General features: G+C 43.8%; 1 protein-coding gene across 4 annotated transcripts in view; it reads left to right on the top strand.

The window, feature by feature from the left end:
• Positions 1–23,074, top strand: part of zfhx3b (zinc finger homeobox 3b) — a 157,556-nt gene that overhangs the window by 130,571 nt on the left and 3,911 nt on the right. For all 4 annotated transcript variants that reach the window (XM_053634742.1, XM_053634739.1, XM_053634740.1 and 1 more), the window contains 5 exons: positions 3,374–3,481; positions 11,841–11,980; positions 12,990–13,190; positions 17,220–17,343; positions 17,478–22,967. In XM_053634742.1, coding sequence (XP_053490717.1) covers positions 3,374–3,481; positions 11,841–11,980; positions 12,990–13,190; positions 17,220–17,343; positions 17,478–22,967 — 6,063 coding nt within the window. The remainder of the gene's footprint in view (positions 1–3,373; positions 3,482–11,840; positions 11,981–12,989; positions 13,191–17,219; positions 17,344–17,477; positions 22,968–23,074) is intronic.

Genomic DNA, 23,074 nt, shown 5'->3' with positions numbered 1-23,074 from the left:
GAAAGAGTGCATGTACCTGTGCAAAGTAGGAATTAGACACATGGTTAGCTCTTCCAGAGGTGAAAATGTACTCGAGGATTATTGTGTAATCTGCGTGCCTCTCTCTCTCTCTCTCTCTCTCTCTCGTGCTCTCTCGTGCTCTCTCTCGCTTTCTGTAGCGTGAGGTGGATTTCGTCGGATGGGGTTTGTCTCGAGCCCCGAGTGGTAGCTATCATCCCTGTTTCCATGGCTTAGACCCGCCTCACCAGCTCAAGGATGTGCTGTGCGGAGTGGAAATCGCCGGTTGCCTTGGAAACATAATAGAACGTACACGTTTATGAAAGAACAAAAAAGCAATATATAGGGTGTAATCTACGGAGGACGCTTCCATCGGCGTTTCTGTTGTTGTTGTTGTTGTTGTTGTTTTTTTTTAAAATCCGATTTCAAATCCACTTCAATACTCTTGTTTAAACGCAGGAATCGGTCGGTTCCGAGCAGCAATAAGCCCTAACAACGTAATCCATATCAGCATCATTTGCCCAGCTTCCTCCACACACACACACACACAGTGACAGCACAGACCGGAGAGAAGCGAAGTATCGAACCCAGACGTTACCTGCGCCGCTGCTCGCTTATCGAACCGCTTTGTTTCACAGCGACAAAAAAAAATCGACTTTGAACTACGACCGGTGCAATTTGCGTTTATGAAACACAGCGGATCTGTTTAGCGACGCCATCCGGTGATGTAAAGATCACCGTTGCGTTTACAACAAGTCCATTCACACCTTGTCTCGTTAAGGTCGGTGAGCGGGGAAGAGACGCCGTATACCAGCGGTGAGCTGAAAGACCTGCTCTTTACTGCAGTGTCAGTCGTATTCTGTTTAATCGCCTTCTCGTCGTAGCGTCGTTTTAATAAACAACGATTTTTTCTTTTTTTTTAAATAAAAAACAAAATAGGGATGCCATTTCACCTTAATAACTCTTCAAATGAAACTTTATTTTATCAACGTTGAAGATGCATTTTAACCAATCATCTCAGGCAGCAATATTTTGAGGGGTTTTTTTTGTTTGTTTGTTTGTTTGTTTGTTTTTGCATTGAATGTGATTATCTGGCATCCATGCTAAGGACATGAGGACAGTAAGGACATTCTAATAATATACTTAAAATGTTGGGGTTTTTTTTTTGTTTTTTTTTAATTAATGATTTTCCATCGATCTTATAATTCGTATAACATGGTTGTACTTTCAAAGTGACCTCCTCGAGTCAACGTCGGTGATGTAACGCGAACGAGAGAACGCACTTTTCTTCTTCGCGCGGTCTTCTCCGCGACGTGCTGTTGAACACGTGACCTTGGATGAATATTCCGAAAAATATCTCACAGGGGTGGATGTGTTCAGGTACGAGGCCTGAGTGAACGAGATTTTTAAAAATAATAATAATAATAATAATAATAATAATAATAATTTCCTAACCTGTTATGGACGATATGTAGAAACGGTTCACACGTTAATGCAAGAAGAAGAATACGATTTTTAATTTTTGTTTTGAAGAATTTTATGCGAGGTATAGAGAGCTGGAGATTTTGTAGATTTGAATCAAGTTTCGTTTATTTATTTGTTTAAAATGCCTTTTTTAGCTTGCATTTTTAAATGCGTACTTGTCAGCGGACGGGACACGGAACGGAGCTAACCGTTTCGGAAAGTCTGACGCGTGTGGAGGGTCGCGTTTTAGCGACGACGACGACAAAAAAACAAAACAAAAAATTCTCGATAATTAAGGATTCGTAACGTCCTGAAAATGTTTTACTTGGACCCCAGTTTTGATAAGGAGACACCCGGTTATATAGCCTTTAAGGGTTCGGCCAGAGGTACGAACCCTTAAGAGCGTACGCAGAGGTATAGTAATATAAAGTTTAATGGATTATCTGGTGGCTGTCGGAGCTGAGGCATGCGATTCGGGTTTCACGTTCGAGCCAGAAGGCCCAGGCGAGTCTTCAGACAGCTGGAACATTATTGGACGGTAAAAAGTGTTTTAAGTTTGGGGTTGGAGTGCGGTGATGGAGCACTCGTGCCAGCTGCGCTAAACCACAACGGGATGAATATTTGAACAGAAGCCGTTGTTGCCATGTCGATATATCAATCAGCCCAGCAGATAGAGTGCAAACAGGAAGTGTGTGTGTGTGTGTATTTTATTTAATTTTTTTATTAGTGGGGGGTGTTCAAACGAACATTTAAGTACGTTTGCTGAGAATTAGCTGACTTGTGTAATAACTGATAAGGTGTATTGACTGGACTGTAGTGCTGTTCAATCAATGGTGGGAGTGTGTTAGTTTGCAAACACGGACGGTGGGGCGGGAAAAGGGGGCTCGAGGCTTGCACAGGGGAGAAATTTTAAAAAAGGAAAGATTGATGCCCACTTTATTACCTGTTTTTCAGCGTCTTCCTCTCGCTTTACTTACACATAGCATTATTGGATATCCATTGTTCGGAGTTTGCTGCTTTTAAGCAAGGGCTGATGTATCGAACCGAGGGCTTTTAAAGATGGTGACAAGGGATTTCTGCGTTTGACTTGGCAAAAATAAAATGAATGGTCGCCCCCCCCCCCTGTTTTTAAAAAATTCATGATTCATTTATATATTTTATAGATATGTAGTGCATTACCGTGGGTTTGAGGAATGAACTAGGCCAGATATTGGCGAGAAAGCGAAGGAGACGGCGGCTTGAGACTGCAATTATGATTGTGGGGAGAGGTACCAGAGGGAAAGAAGGGAAATCTCTCGCTCGTCTGTTGAAGTTGAAACAGGCTCCTCGCGCAGTTATTTTTCCTGTCTGCATACTTTGCCGTTTGGAAAATGTGTCTATGTCTCTACCACATGTGTGCGGCGTGTGTGCGCGTGTGTGTGCGTGCGTGTGTATTCTCTTCGGTTTTATGTACATATTAAAACAGAGGAAGCTATAAAGATATTTGTGTCACGGACCTGCATAAATGAAGAATTATATACTTGTAAAGAGAGCCGTAAAAATGATGGCAGTAACAATGACTATAATTACAAAAGCAAAAATAAAATAAAAGTTCTAAAAAAAAAAAAATGACCAAAAAAAAATCTAATTAGTAATAAACGTTGAAGCTAAATAAATTGTATTTGCTACTAGAAAACGTAAGGGGGTGGGGGTGGGTGGGGAGGGGGATGTTAATTATGTAGCATGCGATGAGGGAAAAGGCCTCCACCCACTGGCTTTGTGAACACATCTCAGCCAATGCTATCACCATGCGCTCCTATAGAGAGGGGAGGAAAGAAAAAAGAAAAAAAAAGACGCCGCCGTCCCTTTAAGTGCTTCCACCAATTCTGATGGGGTGGTGATTTACATATCCCGTCCTCTCCTCCCCCTTCAGGCGAGCTGAGTGAGGATGTGGAGGCTGCCAGCGAGACCACCACAGACCAGGAGGACCAAACCAAAGACAGAGAGTGTGGGGGGGAGAAGGAGCTCACCAAAGGGACAGGTAAGGCTTATCTTAACTGAGCCTGACACGGGGTTGGGGGTGGTGTAGGGGGTGGGGGGTGTTTGGTCATATAACACAGGGATGAGGGGGGCGGGACACGTGTGTTTATTTCTCCAGAGTACTCAGAGTAACCATTTTTATCCCTGGCCTACATTCATTAACTAATTACACCTTTTACCACTTTTTTTTCTTCTTCTTCTTCTTCTTCTTGCTTTTTTTTTTTTTTTTTTTTTCGGAAGCTAGAAACGAGTTTCCTCGAATCAGACTTAATTTAATAGCTTTTTCAGTTTTCACTCTGGAGGATTTTCTTTCTTTTTTTTTTTCTTTTTCCAGTTCGTTGGAATTCCCTGATAAATTAGCCCGATCTGACGAAGTGACAAAAACCACGCTCGGTCTCCGTAGGGCTCGTGGGCGGTGCTTACAGCACTCGCCATGTGACTTCGCCTCACATATTTTGAAGAGGGCTCGTAGAGGAGGAGGAGGAGGAGGAGGGTGGTGATGGTGGTGGCAGGTGCAGGTGTCAGGTTGCATGGAGAGGTGTGTTAGGGGTAAAGGGGGGCAGGTCAGACTGTAAATCAGTATTTTTTTTTTTTCTGTACGTGAGGCGGCGGAGCTGGAGGGAGGCCGGGGATTTGAGAAGGATTGTGCGGAGACGGCGTGCGGAGGTGGGAATGTGGTGTGTCGCTCCTAGTGTGCTGCTATGCTAGTGACGTGCGCTGACTGCCGTGACAGAGACGGCACAGTGGAACCGTGTGAGGTCACGTGTAGAGGTTCATAGCTTTAGTACGCGTCGTTCGTATCGTAAAGTAGTCGTAGCGTACCTTTAAGACGGGTTATTGCTCATTATTTGACATTTTCCTCAACACGGTGCTTTTATATTTAATCGAAAGTAAATATTGTATCAAATAATAATAATACTGCTGCTACTACTAAGAAAAATTCTGTATCATTTCAATACTGTGGTTTTTGATATGTGTTAATATTAAATGAAAAATTCAGTATTGTTTTTTTTAATAATACGCCACAATATTGACAAAATCAATGGCGTGTATTGACTCGTAGCTACGTCCGTAATGTTAGCCTGGTAGAGTACGATGCTAGTCAGCAACGCAAGTTAAATCCTCTACGCATGAAGTAGACGCGGGTAATGGCGGGTAGAATGGCGTTCTACGTGTATCCTATAGACTTTCATCCCCTGGTTCGTTCGTAATGAAAATTAGAAACGAAACAATCCGAACCGTTTGCACATGCTTCATATTTAATGCAGAAAAGAAAAAAAGAAAAAGTCAGAATAGTCCGAATAAACTTCTTTCGCCAGGTTTGAAGCCAAATCTTTATAAGACGTCTTTGATATTCCGACGTTTATTTTTATTTTTTTATTTTTATTTTTTGAATGAAATATTAAACGAGCCTGAGCTGTTTGTGCTGCTCCGAGCGAGTGGCGCTCTTCCCTTTGATGGGCAGAAGTAACGATATGCAAAAATAACGCGAAACGTAGAAAATAAAAAAAAAAAGCGGCGTAAAAAGCATTCGAACGAGCCGCGCGATTAATAATTCAGTCGTACCTGCGGTGCTCTGGGAAGATGACTCTTCACATTAGGACCCCTGCGCTTGTTTCTGAAAGGCACGCAATTCGATACAAGAATATTCGATTCCTTCCCAGCCCCCACTCCCCCTCCCCCCCCCCATCCTCCCCGTCAGTCGCTAATCACCAAATAAGTGTGTTTCCGTGTTTTCACCAGAGAACGACGTGCTTGCGTATGAAAAATTCACAGGCTTCCCGGCAGCTTATTAGAAACGCTTAGTTTAAAAATAGCACGAGCGTTACGAAGCCAGGTCTAGGGTGCTGTTTGATGTCTGAAGAAAGGTGGAAGGGGGAGGAAAAGCGAGCAGGGGGAATGGAGGATGGAGGATGGAGGTGAGAAACCTGACGGCGTTGTGATCTCACATGCTTAATGCTTAATCAAAGTCGTCCCCCCCCCCCCACCCCTTTCACTTAGTTTTTTCTATTTATATCCGACGACGATGGCGTATGACGAGCACCAACAGTTTAGTAAACTCTTGTTTTTGGACCGAGCCGCGCTATAGATGCTGCTAAGCTGTAATTTCCCGGCTCTGTTATTAAGTTCTGTGATTAACATCATTGAAGTTGCCTCTTGTCTCTGGAACCTGGCTGCTTTTGCAAATGACACTGGCTGTCAGATAGAGAGCATTAGTGCCCAAAAAAAAAAAACCCCAGTAGCGTCTTCCTTTTTAAAGCTACCGTCAGTCTGATGGCTGTCTTTTTTTTTTTTTTTCCTAACTGACAGTGCTGCTCACAATTCATTAAACGCATTTAGAAAGACACAAGAGAGCCTGCTCGCATGTGTTAAGCATGTCATGTGCTAAAAGACTGCGTTTGTTTGTCATCAAACACGCTGACGCTTTTTAAACGCGCTGACAGCAGGAGAGAAGAAGAGAGTTTGTAATTATTCGGCGTTAAAGGTGAGACATAAAGACACCGCTTTGGGGGTCGGGGGTGAGAGGGGGGTGGGGGGGGTTGGGGGAGAGATGTACAGGGATTAAAAAGTGATGCAATGATCTGATGGTGGGGATGTAATGAACTGTATTTATTTTTTTTATTTTTTATTTAACTGTACCACTTTTGAATTCTCGATTCTGATTGGCCAGACGGTGTTGATAGTAGTGAGTCAGTGCAGTGCGGCTGAAATGCAAGAACAGATCATCCTCGATATGGTCGGAGTGGTTTCATACACGTGCTACGTTGAACGTAACTATAAACGGATAAATAAAGTACGACCGGGTCGTCGTTTATTAAGGGAAAATTGTTTGTGGATGCGAATCGAATCGAAGCTGAATCAGCTTGGAGAATCGAATCATTTCCAGAGCGCGTAAAGATTATGATTCGGACCTTTCGAACGAGTCGCTGCAGAAGCCGTTATATATATATATATATATATATATATATATATATATATATATATATATATATATATATATATATGTGTGTGTATATAAAGGCCACAGCCTTATCACAAACATCGTCCTCACCTAAGCAGAGGCAGAATTGGTCGAATGGATGGATAGTGCTATGATAGGGACCTTTATTTATTTATTTATTTATTTATTTGATAAAATACACCTAAACCGACGGAGAATGAGAGAGAGGGGGGGGAGAACGAGCGAACAGAAGCAACGAGGTGGGGCGGAGAAAGACGAGTGCGATTGTTAATATACTTAAGGGCTTGCAGGAGCTGCCACAATATGATTTGACGTGTTTAACATAAATATACAGGGAGAGCTGTGACTGAGGTGCTCTTTCTATAAGGGGGGTAAAAAAAAAAAGGGAGGGAGAGAGGGAGGAGGAATGGAGGTCCCGAGCAATTGAGGTTTATGAATAATTCCTTGCAAACCCCCCTCCCCAATCTCGTTTCATCGCATCGTCCCTGACTTTTAAATTACTGGAGCCGGAGCGAGGGAGGGGAAAAATAATTTTGCAGAGCAGGTCATCCGGATTGTGACACCGAACGCAGCAGCCAGCCGAATTGGTTCCATCTCCTTTCTCTTATATATTTACTCAGATGTATGAATGCAGGAGAGTGGATACACAAGGGAGTGTGTGTGTGTGTGTGTGTGTGTGTGTGTGTGTGTGTGTGCAAAAGAGATAAAAAAAAAAAGGGGGGTATACAGAGCAGGAGAAGGGCGAATACCCAGACACTGACTGTTTCCCTGATTACACTGGTGTACAGCAGCTCCCCCTGGACTCACGAGGTGGTTACTGCAGCCTCGGCTTTCTTTATCAAATGCATTTCATGCATGGCTCTGATGTCCATCACTAGGTTTTTATAGGAGCTATCGCGCGGACGTCGGTACATCATGTAGTGTTGAGTTATAATCGTCATAAATGTACCCGCTGTCAGAGTAGTCACTTGGCTATATTAATATGGCTTTTTAAATTGCTAATATAAAAAAGGAAACTGTCAGCATCGAAGGGAGATTTGTACGTGAAAGCGACTAACCGGACAAAAATGTGATTTTGCGTCACACCCGTGATGTTGGGGATAAAAATGACTTTAAAAATCGTGTATAAGGTTATATTTCTACGCATGCGTTGTGTTAAGTTAGCACGACGGTTAAAGAGTTGGGTTTGTGGGGTGCTCAATGACGTCTGAACAAAGAGCGTTTGAATTCGTATTGGGGGGAGGGCGCTAAAAACGGCGAATGCGTATCGTTTTCTTCACGTCTAGAATAAGTACATACGCCCCCCGTGTAAAGCGTGACGTTCTATTCGATGGACGTGTTTTAACCGACGTTTTAAGGTCTGAAGAAAGAAGAGGTCGTTTAAGTATTTATAATGAACAAACAGTGCCGAAAACGTGAGATACACACACACAAATCGTAGGCCGAGTCTCTGAGAAGAAGGAGGGGGAAAAAAAACACATTTTAGTTTTGCTAATGGATAAACTGGCCTGTGTGTGTGTGTGTGTGTGTGTGTGTGTGCAGACACGAGAAGATTAATAACATGTTTGATAATTAATATCTCCTTTTTAATTCCCCGGTTTTAAATTTGGCTTTGTAGCAGCCGTTGCCCGTAGGCCTACACGGCCGCTTCTTCTTTCACCGAGCGCTGTGGAGGTGGTCCTTTCATTTAGCGGCTTTTTTACGCCGGGGACGGGGCCCTCGATACGACGAGCCGCCGTATGAAGTTTCTTTTGCAATGAGGACTCGGTTTGTCTTTTTTTTTTTTTTTTTCTTTTTTTTTTAATTATTGTTATTTGAAATGAATTGATGCAGAGTAATTACCTGAGAAATATGAGGTGAAATGGGATATAGCCCTCGATCGCTCAGGGCGTAGCATAGATCGGAGCAGCCCATAGATTAAAATGACGAGACGTGAGAAAAAGAGGGAGGGGCCATGTGGGCGGAGCAGAGCTGGGGTGATATCTTCTATTATTATTATTATTATTATTTTTCGGTGATATTGAAAGTGAACGACTGGCGACAGTGGGGAGTTTAACCCACTTTTCACCATCTAGGCTTAAATTATGAACGCAGCAAGAACTGGACTTAAAGAGTGTAGGGATGTAGGTGAGGTTCGGAGGATGATTACTAGGTGGTGCGATCTATATCAAGCTCGGGCTGAAATGAGTGAAACCGGAGGGGTTGTATTTCCTGCTTTTCTTAGCCTACATTCCAAGGAAATGTCACGCGGTGTTCAGGTTCTTCCCTTGTTCTCCTGAGCGCTTGTATTTTCTACCATTAAAAAAAAAAAATCTCTATAGGATAGAGGTGCTATAATCGTTTAATACGTAAGGAACAAAACACGCCGCGTCGTGTTGTTATAGAGAAATAACCAACAACGCCAGCAGTCACGTCATTCCTCTCTTACCGCATCAAGTCGGCAAAAGAATTTTCATTTTATTTATTAAGGAGTGACGTGTCGCACTTTTTTACGCTTTTATAGTTGCGAAACGTCGAAGCGATATACGTTAGTAAGGTGACTGTTATCGCTTACGTTAGAGCAGCTACAAACAGTCATCAGCCTCTCATTTTCTCTCTCTCTCTCGATGAAAAACACTCAGCTTGTCATGTCAGCAAGAAACCACAAAGCGTTGAGTTCAAGGAGCCTTTAATTCGGCGTTGGTCCGTCCTTTATTAAGCAGTCTCACACACGCTGGAAGCACAGTGCGCTCTTTTATTTGCTCCTGAGAACTAGAACCCGGTGTCCCCTGTCAGCCCGTCCTGGCTGAGAAACGCAGTCCATCTCCAGGAGGTGAGAGAAGGTGCCAAAGTCCAATTCACTTACGGGACTCAGCAGCAGTCAGTTTACGGAAAAGGCCCATGAATTAGTAATCACTTAATCGACTCTTGAGACTTTCGTTTTTACACTTGGCTTTCGCGCCGGAGCAGGAAAGTCCCTGCGTCGTTGTTCTTGTTGTTGTTGCTGTTGTCCGAGAGGTTCTCGGTGTGAGCAGGAGACGATACTTAGGAACATTTTGGTGAAGATGTGAAGATCCCGGTTGTGATTTGCTCCAGGAATAAAACCATCAATATCCTGATTGTGATTGTGGTCATTCCATGAGCTTTTTTTATTTTAACATCGCTGTATTTTTAGGGCTAAACGATGATGAATAAATATCTTGCCCACACATGAAGCTCTGAACATCACCCACACAAACACCTTTACTCCTGTGGGAGGACGAGAGAGACAGAGACCCTTCTGTTAAAAGCTTATGTTCTGGTCATGGTCTTTCTTGGTTAATGGATCTGACCTGCACAGCCGTGTTCTCTTGCCAAACCAACTGTGACACACACACACACACTCACACACTCACACACACACACAGAGCAAACGAACCAACAATCTTCTCTTTATTGCTGACAGTTTTTGTTGCAGTCTTGCTCAATATCGCATCAGCGTTTCTTTTGTTTTTTTTTTCTTTTCTTTTGTGTCTCTGTACAACAGAAAACACGACACAGTCGCTGGACTTTAGTCACGGTACAAGTATATTTCTTTTTTTTTCTTTTCTTTTCTTTCTTTTACATGAGCGGTTGATCGGCTTTATGGAGTCCTGACGGGGCTTTACGTGGCGAAGTAGTGCCATCCTTTTCACCCGGTGTAGTCTGAAAGACAAAACAAGTCGCGATTAGAAACCCGAAACACGGTTTCACGTCTGCAGACGTTTTCTAAAACTTGATTTGTTTGCTTTAAAAATAAATAAAGAAATAAACGAAAAGTTACGAATGGTATAAACACACCACTAAAATCAAGAGAAAAATGTACGGTTGGCGCGCCCTTTTTTTTCTTTTTTTTTTTAATAATATGTAAAAATAAATAAATCACCTCACGCATTGTGCACACTTCCTTCATGTTTTTACATGAACCCCCAACCCCCGCCCGCCCTTCAGCGGCACATACATTCATTTACTGTATATGCTGCTTTATAAACTGCTCCACACGTCTCGGGGATTTCCAATAAAACGTGGAGAGATAGCAGATTGTAGGTAAACGACATGGAACGAGGAAAGAGGCAGATAAACAGTGCATCAGTGCACCGGTGAGCTGACTCGTGTAGATCTTGCCGAGGCAAGGACAGTGTTATAGAAGAGTCCAGAGGTTAATGGCGGCGAATGGGAGGTTCCTTTGTTTAACATTTCCTTTTTTATATCGGTGGTTGTGTCTAATGGGATTCACAGTGACTCGACGCTAATAAGGGCACGCTGGATAGTGCACAGAGGCCAGTCTTTCCAAAGCAACGGGTCTTTACTGATCCCAGCACTCAGCTGCCCTTGGCCTTGATTGGACCTGACATTTTAATGTCTGCAGAAGGAGCATGGTCAGCTAGGCTTAACCTGACCCACCGTCCACCCCTCACTCACTCACACACACACACACACACACTCTTCCTCCTGCTCTCAATTTGCCCAGGACAAATCAGGCCAAATTTAACTCTTTATGGCCTCCTTAAGGGTCTGTTACTACTAAGAGTATTACGTTTCACACCGGATTCCTATTCCATCCGAGGCTCACGCACGTTGCCCTGTACCTTCCTAGCTCTTGTTGGATTTAGCATCTTTACAAGCGCCCGGCTTAACCCCCCGAGTATTTTTACTCGGCTCATCCGTGCCTCCGTGTTGTGCCCCTCCTGTTCTCTCATCTCTCTACCTCCTAGACTGCGTTAGCCGTTAGCTCGGCGTTGAGCCTCTTGTTATTTGGCCTCGCTCTGCGGAGACGAAGAAGAGGAGACGGTTAATGGCTGCGCAGGTTGCGTTAAAAGGATTAGCCGATTTTAATGTTCTGCCAGCTAGCAGAGCACATTAGAGACTTCAGTGACGGGTTGTGGCTAGCACAATGAGGGATTCTCTTTAAGATGTCGAAGAGCTTTAAGAATCGCTTTAATATCGGCCATAGCTAGAATGCTGGATGCCGAATCAGGAGGGTTATATCGGGTTAGATCAGACATGCTAGCATGAGACGTGAAAAGAGGGATATCTAAATTATTAGAAGGCTAGTAACGGACACTCAGCAATCACCGTATACAGGTGTAGAAGAGCGAAGACAAACAGTACGAACACAAAGAGTGTGTTGCAGACTGATAAAGAGTGCTGAGATGAGCCCAGGACAGTCTTAATGATTACAGCAGCAGGTCACCTTGTTTTTGGGAAGTGCAGGTCTTTAATGTATGTCACAACCGCAGAACGTCTAGAACAAGCCATGCTATATCCATCAACATGGCTCTTATGGTTTGAAGGCATGTCTCGTTGTAAAAGTGCCCTCTTTATTCACTTATTATCATGTTATGCCCAGGTTTCAAGGTTCTCTTTTATAAATGCTTTGTTTTTGTGTGTGTCTGTGTAGCTGCAGGATCCAGCCTGTCAGAGAGGGATCAGACAGAGTCACCGGTTCCCTCCAAACGGCCTCCGTCAAGATCCGGGGCTTCAGAGAGCTCCCTCTCTTCCAAGCGTCCTCGGACGTCTGAGAAGAGCACCGAAGAGCAGGTGAGAGCGATGAATACGACATGAATGAGTTACGCTTCGATCCGAAAAGCGTCGACATCGGTCCACGTTAGGACAGACACGTGTCAGTGAATCACAGAGATGGGCGTGTCTTCACGGTGTACGTCGCACTTAAAAAAAAAAAGCCCACGCGTACGTCCCACGCCTCATTTTAATACGTTACGAAGCTAATTTGTTCCGAACACTTCTGAGAAGATCGTTAGTATGTCCATAAGGCGAACCTGTGTTATAACCCTCGTCTCCTTTCAAACCTCGCTTACGTTCGCTTTTGGTTTCAGCGGGAGACGATATGACAGAGAGCGAGTGAGAGAGCGTGTCTATATACTGAAGAAAAAGCACAAACTCTCACACAGGATATAACCTTTTAATCTTTATCAAAATCTTACAAGGAGTTATTTCTACTAGTCGCTTTATAGCCAGATGGAATTTAGATGGAACCAGAAACCGTTTATGTCGGGTTTGTTCTCACCTTTGCAAGACGATCGCATCATGACATGATCATGTATGTGCTCAGTCTTTGTGTTAACTTTTACATAGTAGCCTGAAATGTTTTGCTGCCATTTTTCGTTTAAATACACATAAATAAATAAATAAATATTTACAGTTTTTTTTTTTTGCTTTTACAGTTACATGAGAGAACCCACCTCATGTTCAATATTTTCGGAGCTGTTATCATGCGACAAAGCAAATGAAGCAAACTCGAAAAATGTGCCAGAATGCAGGTGGACGCAATCCTAGAATTAAACTGCCCTTTTTGCATTATGCATGCTTGTCCTGAAGATTACTTTTCTCCCGTTTTTGCTGTTCTTGCATCGCTAATTGCGCAAAAGGTGGAAAATCAATATGATATTCGACAGATGAGAGGCCTTTGAAGTGTGTGCCAGGCCTCTGCCACGCTACAGTGCAGGGCTCACACGGACACACGCTGTGTGAAAGGATAATAATTCTCTCTCTCTCTCTATCTCTCTCTCTCTCTCTCTGTCTCTCTCAGATGTACCAGTGCCCCTACTGTAAGTTCACCAACACAGATCTGAACCGGCTGAGGATGCACGTGATGACCCAGCACTCGGTGCAGCCCATGCTGCGATGCCCGCTATGCCAGGACACGCTTAATAACAAGGTCCACCTGCAGTTCCACCTCACGCACCTCCACAGCGTGGCACCGGACTGCGTCGACAAGCTCATAGCCACCGTGAGTGCCCAGTTTCCTACAGAGAGGTTTTGCTTGGTTCTCTGTGTGCGTAGTTAATTACAACGAAAATGCATCGTTCGCTTTTCCCAGGATCGCGTTTGGATCGGATTTCAGGCTAAAATCTGAAATCCGATCCAAACGCAAGCCTGGGAAAAGTAAGCGATGCATTTTCGTATCCCTACGTTAAGCATATACGCATATTATTAATACGTTGATCATTAATAGGCTTTTTACATTCGGCCACCAAATGCCTGCGTCGTTCCTCGTTTGTTTTACGGAAAACGTGTTAACGATATCAAATATTGTGATTTTGCGTCCCCTTAAAGCAAACCTCCGGCCTCAAACCCTTCCCAATATGTTTATACTGAAATATTTGTGACGTGTTTAGAGGGTCTGTTGGGTGTCGATGTATTTCCGTTACTCCTACGAGAAGTTTGCTGACGTTGTATGCTAACGTCGTTAGCACAGTTACAGTGGTGATTAATATAATAATAATAAAAAAAAATTTTGCAATCTCAAGCAGAAGTGATAACAGTCAAGTTTCACTGTTAGCGCCTAAAAAAACAAAAAAAGGCTCACTTGACTCTTTCCAGTTCCCATTGATGTCATATTCAACATCATATTAATGAGAAATCCAGTGTAGAGTTCGTGGCGACATTGGCGCAAATGCTAGACTCAAAGTCCCAGAATGCACTGGGACTCGGCTATGCGGAGACTCGGCTTGACTGGTTAGCGATCGTCAAGATTATAAAATAAACAATGGCGAAACACCACGTATATTAGATAATCCCTATCCTGATACGTATAACATATGAATTGACCAGGTATAAACTGAATCTACGTTCTGTTCCTGTTTACACGTAAATAAAGATCTATAATTGCGCATAAGTACACTAGATTCACCACACTAGGGCAAATGTCACGGTATTAGTCTTTTGTAGGGCCTTTTGTTTTGTTTTTTTTTTAATTAAAAAGCCCAGAGTCCTGTATAGACTGGTATGAATGGGAAGAGCAGAGCACATGACCTCCTCCTTCTATCTCCTTTGTCTACCTGTTTTTTGTAAGGAAATCCGTGTGTTTAATTCACCGAGGCCCACTGTGGCGACGGCGTGAGGGGTTGAGCCCGGCTCTATGAGGCTGACTCACTGCCTCTTAACCCAGCCGCGCCTTAACAAACAGTGTCTCGTCTTCTTCCCGCTCATTGATGACATTTGGAAAGTGTTAATTGCGGCCTGCAGGCGTCCTGTTGACTCATTGCGACTCAGGTTTGATAGAAAGAAAGGTTCGTGATCGGTTCGGGTTATCCTCTGCCCAAGCGGTTGTACCGACATGCCCATTGTTTTCATCAGTCGATATGCAGAGAAAGAAAATATCTGCCTTCTCATTACTTCTCTTTCACGGATCACGCTCGAGCCATTAAGAACAAGCAGATCATTAATATGGACAAATAATTGAATTGAATTCCCCCCTCCCCCCTCCCTTTTTTGTTCTAACCTGCCAGCACCTTCCTCTCTTCAGAAAAAAAAACAGAAACAAGAGAGCATATGAGGGAAACATATATTATACATAACAACAAGCAGAATGCAATTTGACAGAAAAATATTTATTTAAAAAAAAAAAAACAAAGAGAAAAAATACACAGTGAGAAGAACAGTAACATTTTAGATCGTGAAAGATTTTTCTCTTTTAAACCCAGAAACCATAGGGGGTACAAACTTTTGCACTCAAGCGTATGAATAGCCTTCTCAGAGCCAAACATACAAAGTATTTGGTTCTTATAAGTGTAGAACTTTCACACGGAGAACGGCGAACACCGTGACATTTGCATAAAGCTTATAAGATCTCTAGTCTTGAAAAGAATTTAAATAAATAAATAAATAAATTCGTAAATTGCCACCCGCTCTGTAATCCACTCCTTCTTTAAGCAACTCACCTTCATCACCTGCTTGCATCCCATCGACTCTACAGCGGAGCGTTATTGCAGAGTTGATGGAGGATGCAGCGGCTCTATTTTTCCATATTTGCGGCGGAGAAATAATTATGTTTATATTTGTCTGCGGAGCCGAATTGCTCGCTCGCCGATCGCTCAAAGCAAGGGTGCCTCTGAATGCCGTTATACCGTCTCTACTCACCGGCCGGGAAACAAATGATGAACACGTTATTAGGGCCAGGTAGCAATATATATTTTTTTTTCTTTTATAGAGATGATAATGCATCGGTCTCCCTACACGAGTGGCATGTTGTAAAAACACACTGGCGCAATACAATGCACATTAAATGCAGCACCTTTTTTTTTTTTTTTTTTTTTTACTAGTAGATGAAGAGTAAAGCTACTCCATCCCCTCATGTCAGACAGGCGCTCTTAATGAATTCGGAAATAGGTGACTCATTTCTTGCAGACAGTGCATAAAAATGCACGCAGGCTCTCTCTTTATTTGTCTGGTCTTCTCTCTCTCTCTCTCTCTCTCTCTAAATCCCTCCCTCTCTCTCTCTCTGTCTGTGTATCATTTTCTGTCTGTCTTAGATAGGGATAATGAAAATAATTGTGCTTCATTAATTCTCAGTCTGGCTCAGATGATAGCCATTTGGAACTGTGTTTTTTGCGAATTAGACAGTCCAAATTAAAAAATGACCTTGGGATACTGGCTGTGTTGGGCTATAGTGGCTTAATGAAGCACTTGTCTAGAAACAGTCCACTTTGTAATGTAAATCACTGCCGTGTTGTGCTTCGCAACGCTCCGTACTGGCCACATTAATTTACACTTTTCAGTTTCGGTAGAGAGTGTGGTTGAAAGAGATGTTTTGGTTTTTTTAAGTGAAAAATCGAATGTCTTTTCCAGCACGAATCTGCGTACACTAATCAGTTTTTAATGGATAGAGATGTCTTAACAGTTCCACTTAACCTCAAGACCAGTGAAGTAACTGCTGGAGGACCGTGTCCTTCACCATGCGCAATCAGGTGCTCCTTGATGATTTATATTTTAGAGAAGTTCGGGAGCACTTGGTATTCGCCGTGTGTCAATAAAACCTCCCTATGAACGTGTACGCATTAGTGGATTAAAAAAAAAAAAAAAAACACGACAGGCGAAACAGAAGGAAAGAATAGATTTTGAATATAATGATCGGGATGTTTTTTTTCTTTTTTACGTAATCGGGTACGTGGACACACGGATGTGAAAGGGTGCGAGGTGCGAGTGGCGTGATGAAAAGAGAAAAGAAGATTGGGACACAAGGACATAAACACAGAACGATCGTAGGAATTAGACACGGAAGAGAGGCGAGCAGGAGGGGGGGAAGATGGGAAGGAATGAGGAATTGAAATGCTGCCCGGGTAGAGAGGCTGATTGTTCTGTTAATTGAAGGAAGGTGAAGCAGACAGTGCTCCATCTCCCAGCCCTTTTTCCAATCTCAGTCACTGATTGTTGTTAAATAGGAGCTGGTTAATGAGTGATTTTGATGAATTGTTATCTTTTTTCCCCTTCTGGAAGAGGGAGAGAGGAATAAAGGGGATATGAGAGGGGGGAAAAAGAGGCATCGAGCTGCAACAGAAGCAGGGAAGCTGTTCGGAAAGACAGGGAATTTCTTTGTACTTCGTGCATCGAGCTTTTCACTGGAATGTGATACACTTTTATGAGGAGAAGGAATTATTTAATTAGGCTCCTAATAAGCTTTTCAGCTGGCCAAGGTAGACTTCTTGGCCCCATCACACTAATTGGCTGCAGCAGAACTTTCCCAGAGTTTGACAAACATCATCTGTGATCAAAGTGCAAATTCTTGGAATGGCAAATAAAGTAAGAACATTAATAACACGAGTACTTGTGTGGAAAGAAACCTTTCGTAGACAAAACCTTTATACGTGTGCGTGATTAATAAGTGATTAAAAAAAAAGAATCAGACAGTTTTTCTGAGATCCGGTGATCTATTCGGAAATGATCAAACGTTTGTTTAAGTTGTCCTGCATTCCATATCAGTGTCTGTTGAAAAGGATGTTTCATTAAAATGTGGCACACGGTGTGTTTTATTTTCCAGGTGGCAACATCAGAGGTACTGCCAGCAAGCATGTTCATACCAGTCCCCGGACCGGAGAAAGATTCTCAAAACACGCCCCAATCCTTGTCTAACTCGACCTCTGAACACGCAAAGAAACAAACAGGTGTGAATGCTTGTTACCTTTTTTGAATACTATCTGAAAAAAATATGCAAACAGAATCGAATCATTTGTATTTACGTGCACATAAAAAGCCCATCTTTTATATCACTAACGTTTATTATTGTGTCTGATTGTAGATGCTACAGATGTTGAAGTTGATAAAGGAATTCCTCTGGTCTCAGAGATAATCGAATCTCGCAAATCACCTCTTGAAGATCAACATCCTGCAAGAGACGACACTACCGGTTTCCTCTGCTGGAAAAAGGGCTGTAATCAAGTATTCAAATCATCCAACGCTCTCCAGTTGCACTTCAACGAGGTCCATAACAAAAGGCCGCAACTCCCCGTCTCTGATCGCCATGTTTACAAGTACCGTTGCAACCAGTGCAGCTTGGCATTCAAGACAATTGAGAAATTGCAGTTGCATTCCCAATACCATGTCATCAGAGCAGCCACCATGTGTTGTCTCTGTCAGCGGAGTTTCAGGACGCTACAGGCCTTGAAAAAACATTTGGAGTCCAGTCACCTTGAATTGAGTGAAGCTGATATTCAGCAGCTCTATGGAGGCTTACTAATGAATGGAGACCTTATGGTTATTGGTGACCCTTCACTTGGAGAGGACCAGGGAGGTCTCATGGAAGACGAGAAAGAAGGAGAAGACAGTGATCCTGAGGAGAAACAGAGTCCAACTGGCAGTGATTCTGGATCATTACAAGAGGATTCTGGATCTGAGCCCAAGCGAGCATTGCCATTTAGGAAAGGTCCCAATTTCACCATGGAGAAATTCTTAGACCCTTCTCGTCCTTTTAAGTGTACGGTCTGCAAAGAGTCTTTTACCCAGAAGAATATTCTTCTGGTACATTATAACTCTGTTTCACACTTGCATAAGGTCAAACGGGCTCTGCAGGAATCCACTACAGGCCAACCAGAACCAACCAGCAGTCCTGATAATAAGCCCTTCAAATGCAGCACTTGCAATGTCGCATACAGTCAGAGCTCTACACTGGAGATTCATATGCGCTCTGTCCTGCACCAGACCAAAGCCAGGGCAGCCAAACTTGAAGCAGCAGGTGGAGGTTCCAGTTCTGTCAGCAGTGGCGGTTTAAGTGGAGGCACTTCAAATAGCACTTCTACTCCCAGCCCTATCCCATCAACTAACTCAACAAGCAGCTCGAGCAACAACAGCTGCTCTCCAGCAGGGGTTCAGACAGCACAGAGCATCCTGGGTGGAAACCAACTGAGTCAGTCTCAGAACCTTGAGACCATGTCTAACTCAACTTCTCATCCTCCTCCTTCTGAGAACCATGAGGTGAAAAAAAAGAAATTTGCAGACATGCTGTCCTCAAGAAGTCACCAGCAGCTCCAACAGCAACAGCAGCAGTTGGCACAGGCTCAAGCGCAAGCCCAGGCCCAGCTTCAGCAAGAGCTCCAACAGCAAGCTGCCCTCATTCAGTCCCAGCTGTTCAACCCACTACTCCAGCACTTCCCGATGACAGCAGATGCTCTTTTGCCCCTTCAGCAGCAACAGCTTCTGTTTCCTTTCTATATTCCTGGGGCAGAATTCCAGCTGAATCCAGAAATGAACTTGAACAGTTCTTCACTGAACCTAAGTGGCTCTGCTGCCTCTCTGTTGGAGGAGCAAAAGAACCAGGCCCAGCAGGCCCAACAGAGCTGCCTACAACAGCAACTAATGCATCATCACCTTCAGCAACAGCACCAAGCCCATTCCCACTCCCAGGCATCAAGTCAAATGGCTTTACTTCAGCAGAGTGCATCTCTCTCACACCCTGTAGAAAAAAAACCAAAGTCACTTGTTCCTCATAGTGAGAAGGACAGAGATCTGCCAAAGGATAAAGAAATGAATGATAAAACAGAGGATCATGCTCCAAAGGATATCCTAGACAATTTAAAGTCCAAAGAAAAGAAAGACATACCACAGCCTATAGCAAATTTGAATCAGGACAATGGATTCCTTCCACCGAGGATTGCATCAGATGCTCGTGGTAATGCCACCAAAGTGCTATTGGAGAATTTTGGATTTGAATTGGTGATTCAATACAATGAGAACAAACAGAAAGCTCAGAGAAAGCCCACGGGATCTGTGTCTGGATCAACTGCACCAGGTGGTATCACTAGAGTTGTGGACCCTGTTGAGGGACTGGAGAAATTGGAATGTGAGGCCTGCGGAAAGCTCTTTTCCAACATATTAATACTAAAAAGTCACCAGGAGCATATCCATCAGGCGTTCTTCCCATTTAGATCACTAGAAAGGTTTGCTAAGGAGTACAGAGAACAATATGACAAGCTATACCCACTAAGACCACAAACACCTGAGGCAGCTCCTCCCCCACCACCACCACCTCCTCCCCCGCCACCACCACCTCCTCCTCAGAGGGTACCAACACCAAATATTCCCGTCTCTGCCCCTGCACTCACGCCACCAACTGCTTCAACCCCACAGCCCCCGGGTCCACTACCTCAGATTCAAATGCCAATGGATCTTCCTTTATTCTCTCCGCTCATGATGCAGCCAATGTCCATCCAGTCATTACCCTCTCAAATTCCTGCGCAGTTACAAGCTGTTGAGCCTGGTCTAGCCACTGATCTTGCACAACTGTACCAGCAGCAGCTCACACCTGCTATGCTGCAGCAGCAGCAGAACAAGAGGCCCCGTACCCGTATAACAGATGACCAGCTAAGGGTTCTAAGGCAGTACTTTGACATAAACAATTCACCAAATGAAGAACAAATAAAAGAAATGGCAGACAAGTCAGGACTTCCACAGAAAGTCATTAAGCACTGGTTTCGGAATACTCTCTTCAAAGAGCGACAGCGCAACAAAGACTCACCCTACAATTTCAACAATCCCCCTATCACCACTTTGGAGGAAGTCAAAATTGACTCTAAACCACCTTCACCTGAACCCCAAAAACCAGAGTCCTATGGCAGTAAGAGGTCCTCAAGGACACGGTTCACAGACTACCAGCTTCGAGTACTGCAGGATTTCTTTGATGCTAATGCATACCCTAAAGATGATGAATTTGAGCAGCTGTCCAATCTTTTGAGCCTACCAACTAGAGTCATTGTTGTGTGGTTCCAGAATGCCAGGCAAAAAGCACGTAAAAATTATGAGAACCAGGGAGATGGAGCAAAAGAGGGTGAGCGGCGTGAGCTGTCCAATGACCGATACATTCGCACTACTAACTTGAACTATCAGTGCAAGAAGTGCAGTCTGGTCTTCCAGCGGATATTTGATCTCATTAAACATCAGAAGAAGCTTTGCTACAAAGATGAGGATGAGGAAGGGCAATATGACAGTCAAAATGAAGACTCTGTTGATCTCTCACATGAATACTTTTTATCTTCTGGCTCATCAGTTCACACGCCAATGTCATCATCCTCAAGCCTCTGCCCTCTTCCAACTTCATCCACATCATTCTCTCATATAACGTCATCCGAGAAGGTGGAATCTACATCCACAAATACATCAAACACTTTTGATGACAAATCCAAAAACTCTGCAGAACCATCTCTGGGTCTAAGAGAGCAGTCATCTTTGAAACAGGAAAGCAGTCAACCTGCTGAGATTCCGCAACAGAAACCACCACGAGAGGAAAAGGTTCAAGTCACCCCAAAGAACACAAAACTTTCATCACCTTCCCTCTCTCAACAGCAACAACATAGTGCTGCTTCAGCCTCTGCCTCCCATACCAGCCAAACACCCTCCCAAAGTTCTCTCATGGCTCTCAATACCCATTTAGCCTCACAGCAGCAGCTGGCCCAGCAAATGATTCCCTACCAGTGTGAGCAGTGTAAACTTGCTTTCCCCTCATTTGAGCACTGGCAAGAACACCAGCAGCTTCACTTCTTGAGCGTTCAAAACCAATTTATTCATCCCCAGTTCTTGGACCGTCCAATGGACATGCCTTTTATGTTATTTGACCCCAGCAATCCTTTGCTGGCTAGCCAGCTCCTTGCTGGAGCCTTGCCACAAATACCAAGCAGCTCTGCCACCTCTCCATCAACACCTACATCCACCATGAACTCCCTAAAGAGGAAGCTAGAGGAAAAAGCAGGCACTAGTCCAGGGGAAAATGATAGTACCAACAGTGGGGAAGAACCACAAAGAGACAAACGTCTCCGAACCACTATTACACCAGAGCAGCTTGAGATCCTGTACCAGAAATATTTATTAGACTCTAACCCCACCCGAAAGATGCTTGACCATATTGCTCATGAGGTTGGGCTCAAGAAACGGGTGGTGCAAGTGTGGTTCCAAAACACTAGGGCAAGGGAAAGAAAAGGACAGTTCCGGGCTGTTGGGCCAGCTCAAGCCCATCGCCGTTGCCCCTTTTGTCGCGCCCTTTTTAAAGCTAAAACTGCCCTAGAAGCCCACATCCGTTCACGCCACTGGCATGAGGCAAAGCGAGCTGGTTACAACATAACACTTACTGGTTTGCTATCTGAGCAAGATGGCATGCACTTGAAGATGGATCCTCAGGATATTGCTAACTTCTCTCATATTGGTTCTTCTAATAATGATGGCCATTGCTCATCTCTGTCACCTGTGAGTAAAACCATGGACTTGTCTCCCAGGGCACTTTTAAGTCCAACATCGATTAAGGTTGAGGGAATGGAGGAGTTTGAAAGCCCAACCATGTCATCAGTAAATATTAGTTTTGATCAGAACAAACTTGATAATGATGATTGTTCTTCTGTGAACACTGCAATTACTGACACCACTACGGGTGACGAGGCAAATGCGGACAATGACAATGCTGATATGAAGCACAGCCACAACAGTGGAGATTTCTTGTCCAAGACTGGAGGATCAGTGCCATCTCTTGAGAATGATGACCAGATGTCTTCAGGACTAGTGAGTCCTGCAACAAGTTATTATGCAAAAGACTTTGAAAATGAAAACATGGTGGATTACAGTGAAACATCTAGTCTGGCTGACCCCTGTTCACCAAGCCCTGGGGCATCTGGAAGTAGGAGTATTGACAGTGGAGATAGACCAGGCCAAAAGCGCTTCCGAACTCAGATGACTAACCTCCAGCTGAAAGTCCTTAAGTCCTGCTTCAGTGATTATAGGACTCCTACAATGTTGGAGTGTGAGGTACTCGGCAATGATATTGGACTCCCGAAAAGAGTCGTACAGGTCTGGTTCCAGAATGCTCGTGCTAAAGAAAAGAAAGCTAAACTCAGTATGGCTAAGCACTTTGGAATCAACCAGACGTCTTATGAGGGACCTAAGACAGAGTGCACCTTGTGTGGTGTAAAATACAGTGCACGTCTCTCAGTGCGGGACCACATCTTCTCCCAGCAACACATCTCCAAGGTGAAGGAGACTATTGGAAGCCAGCTTGACAAAGAGAAAGAGTACTTTGACCCAGCCACTGTTCGTCAGCTAATGGCCCAGCAAGAGATGGACCGCATCAAGAAAGCCAATGAGGTTCTTGGTCTGGCACAACAACAAGCCATGCAGCAACAGGGGATGTTTGACAGTCCAGCCTTGCAAGCCCTAAACCTGCAGTCAGCCTATTCAAATCTGCAAGGAATACCCCCGGTTCTCCTGCCAGGGGTTGGAAGCCCTTCCCTTCCAGGTTTTAACTCAACCAACTCAGGTATGTCATTAGAAGCCTTCAAAATGTCAGACACACTATATGTATATTATATATATTTACTTATTTGATAACTAGTTTTGCAATGTATCCTTTTTTTTGTATGCTGT

This window comes from Ictalurus furcatus, chromosome 10 (genome assembly GCF_023375685.1).
Source record: "Ictalurus furcatus strain D&B chromosome 10, Billie_1.0, whole genome shotgun sequence".
In the NCBI taxonomy this organism is placed as follows: domain Eukaryota; kingdom Metazoa; phylum Chordata; class Actinopteri; order Siluriformes; family Ictaluridae; genus Ictalurus; species Ictalurus furcatus.
This window is presented reverse-complemented; position numbering and strand designations above follow the sequence as displayed.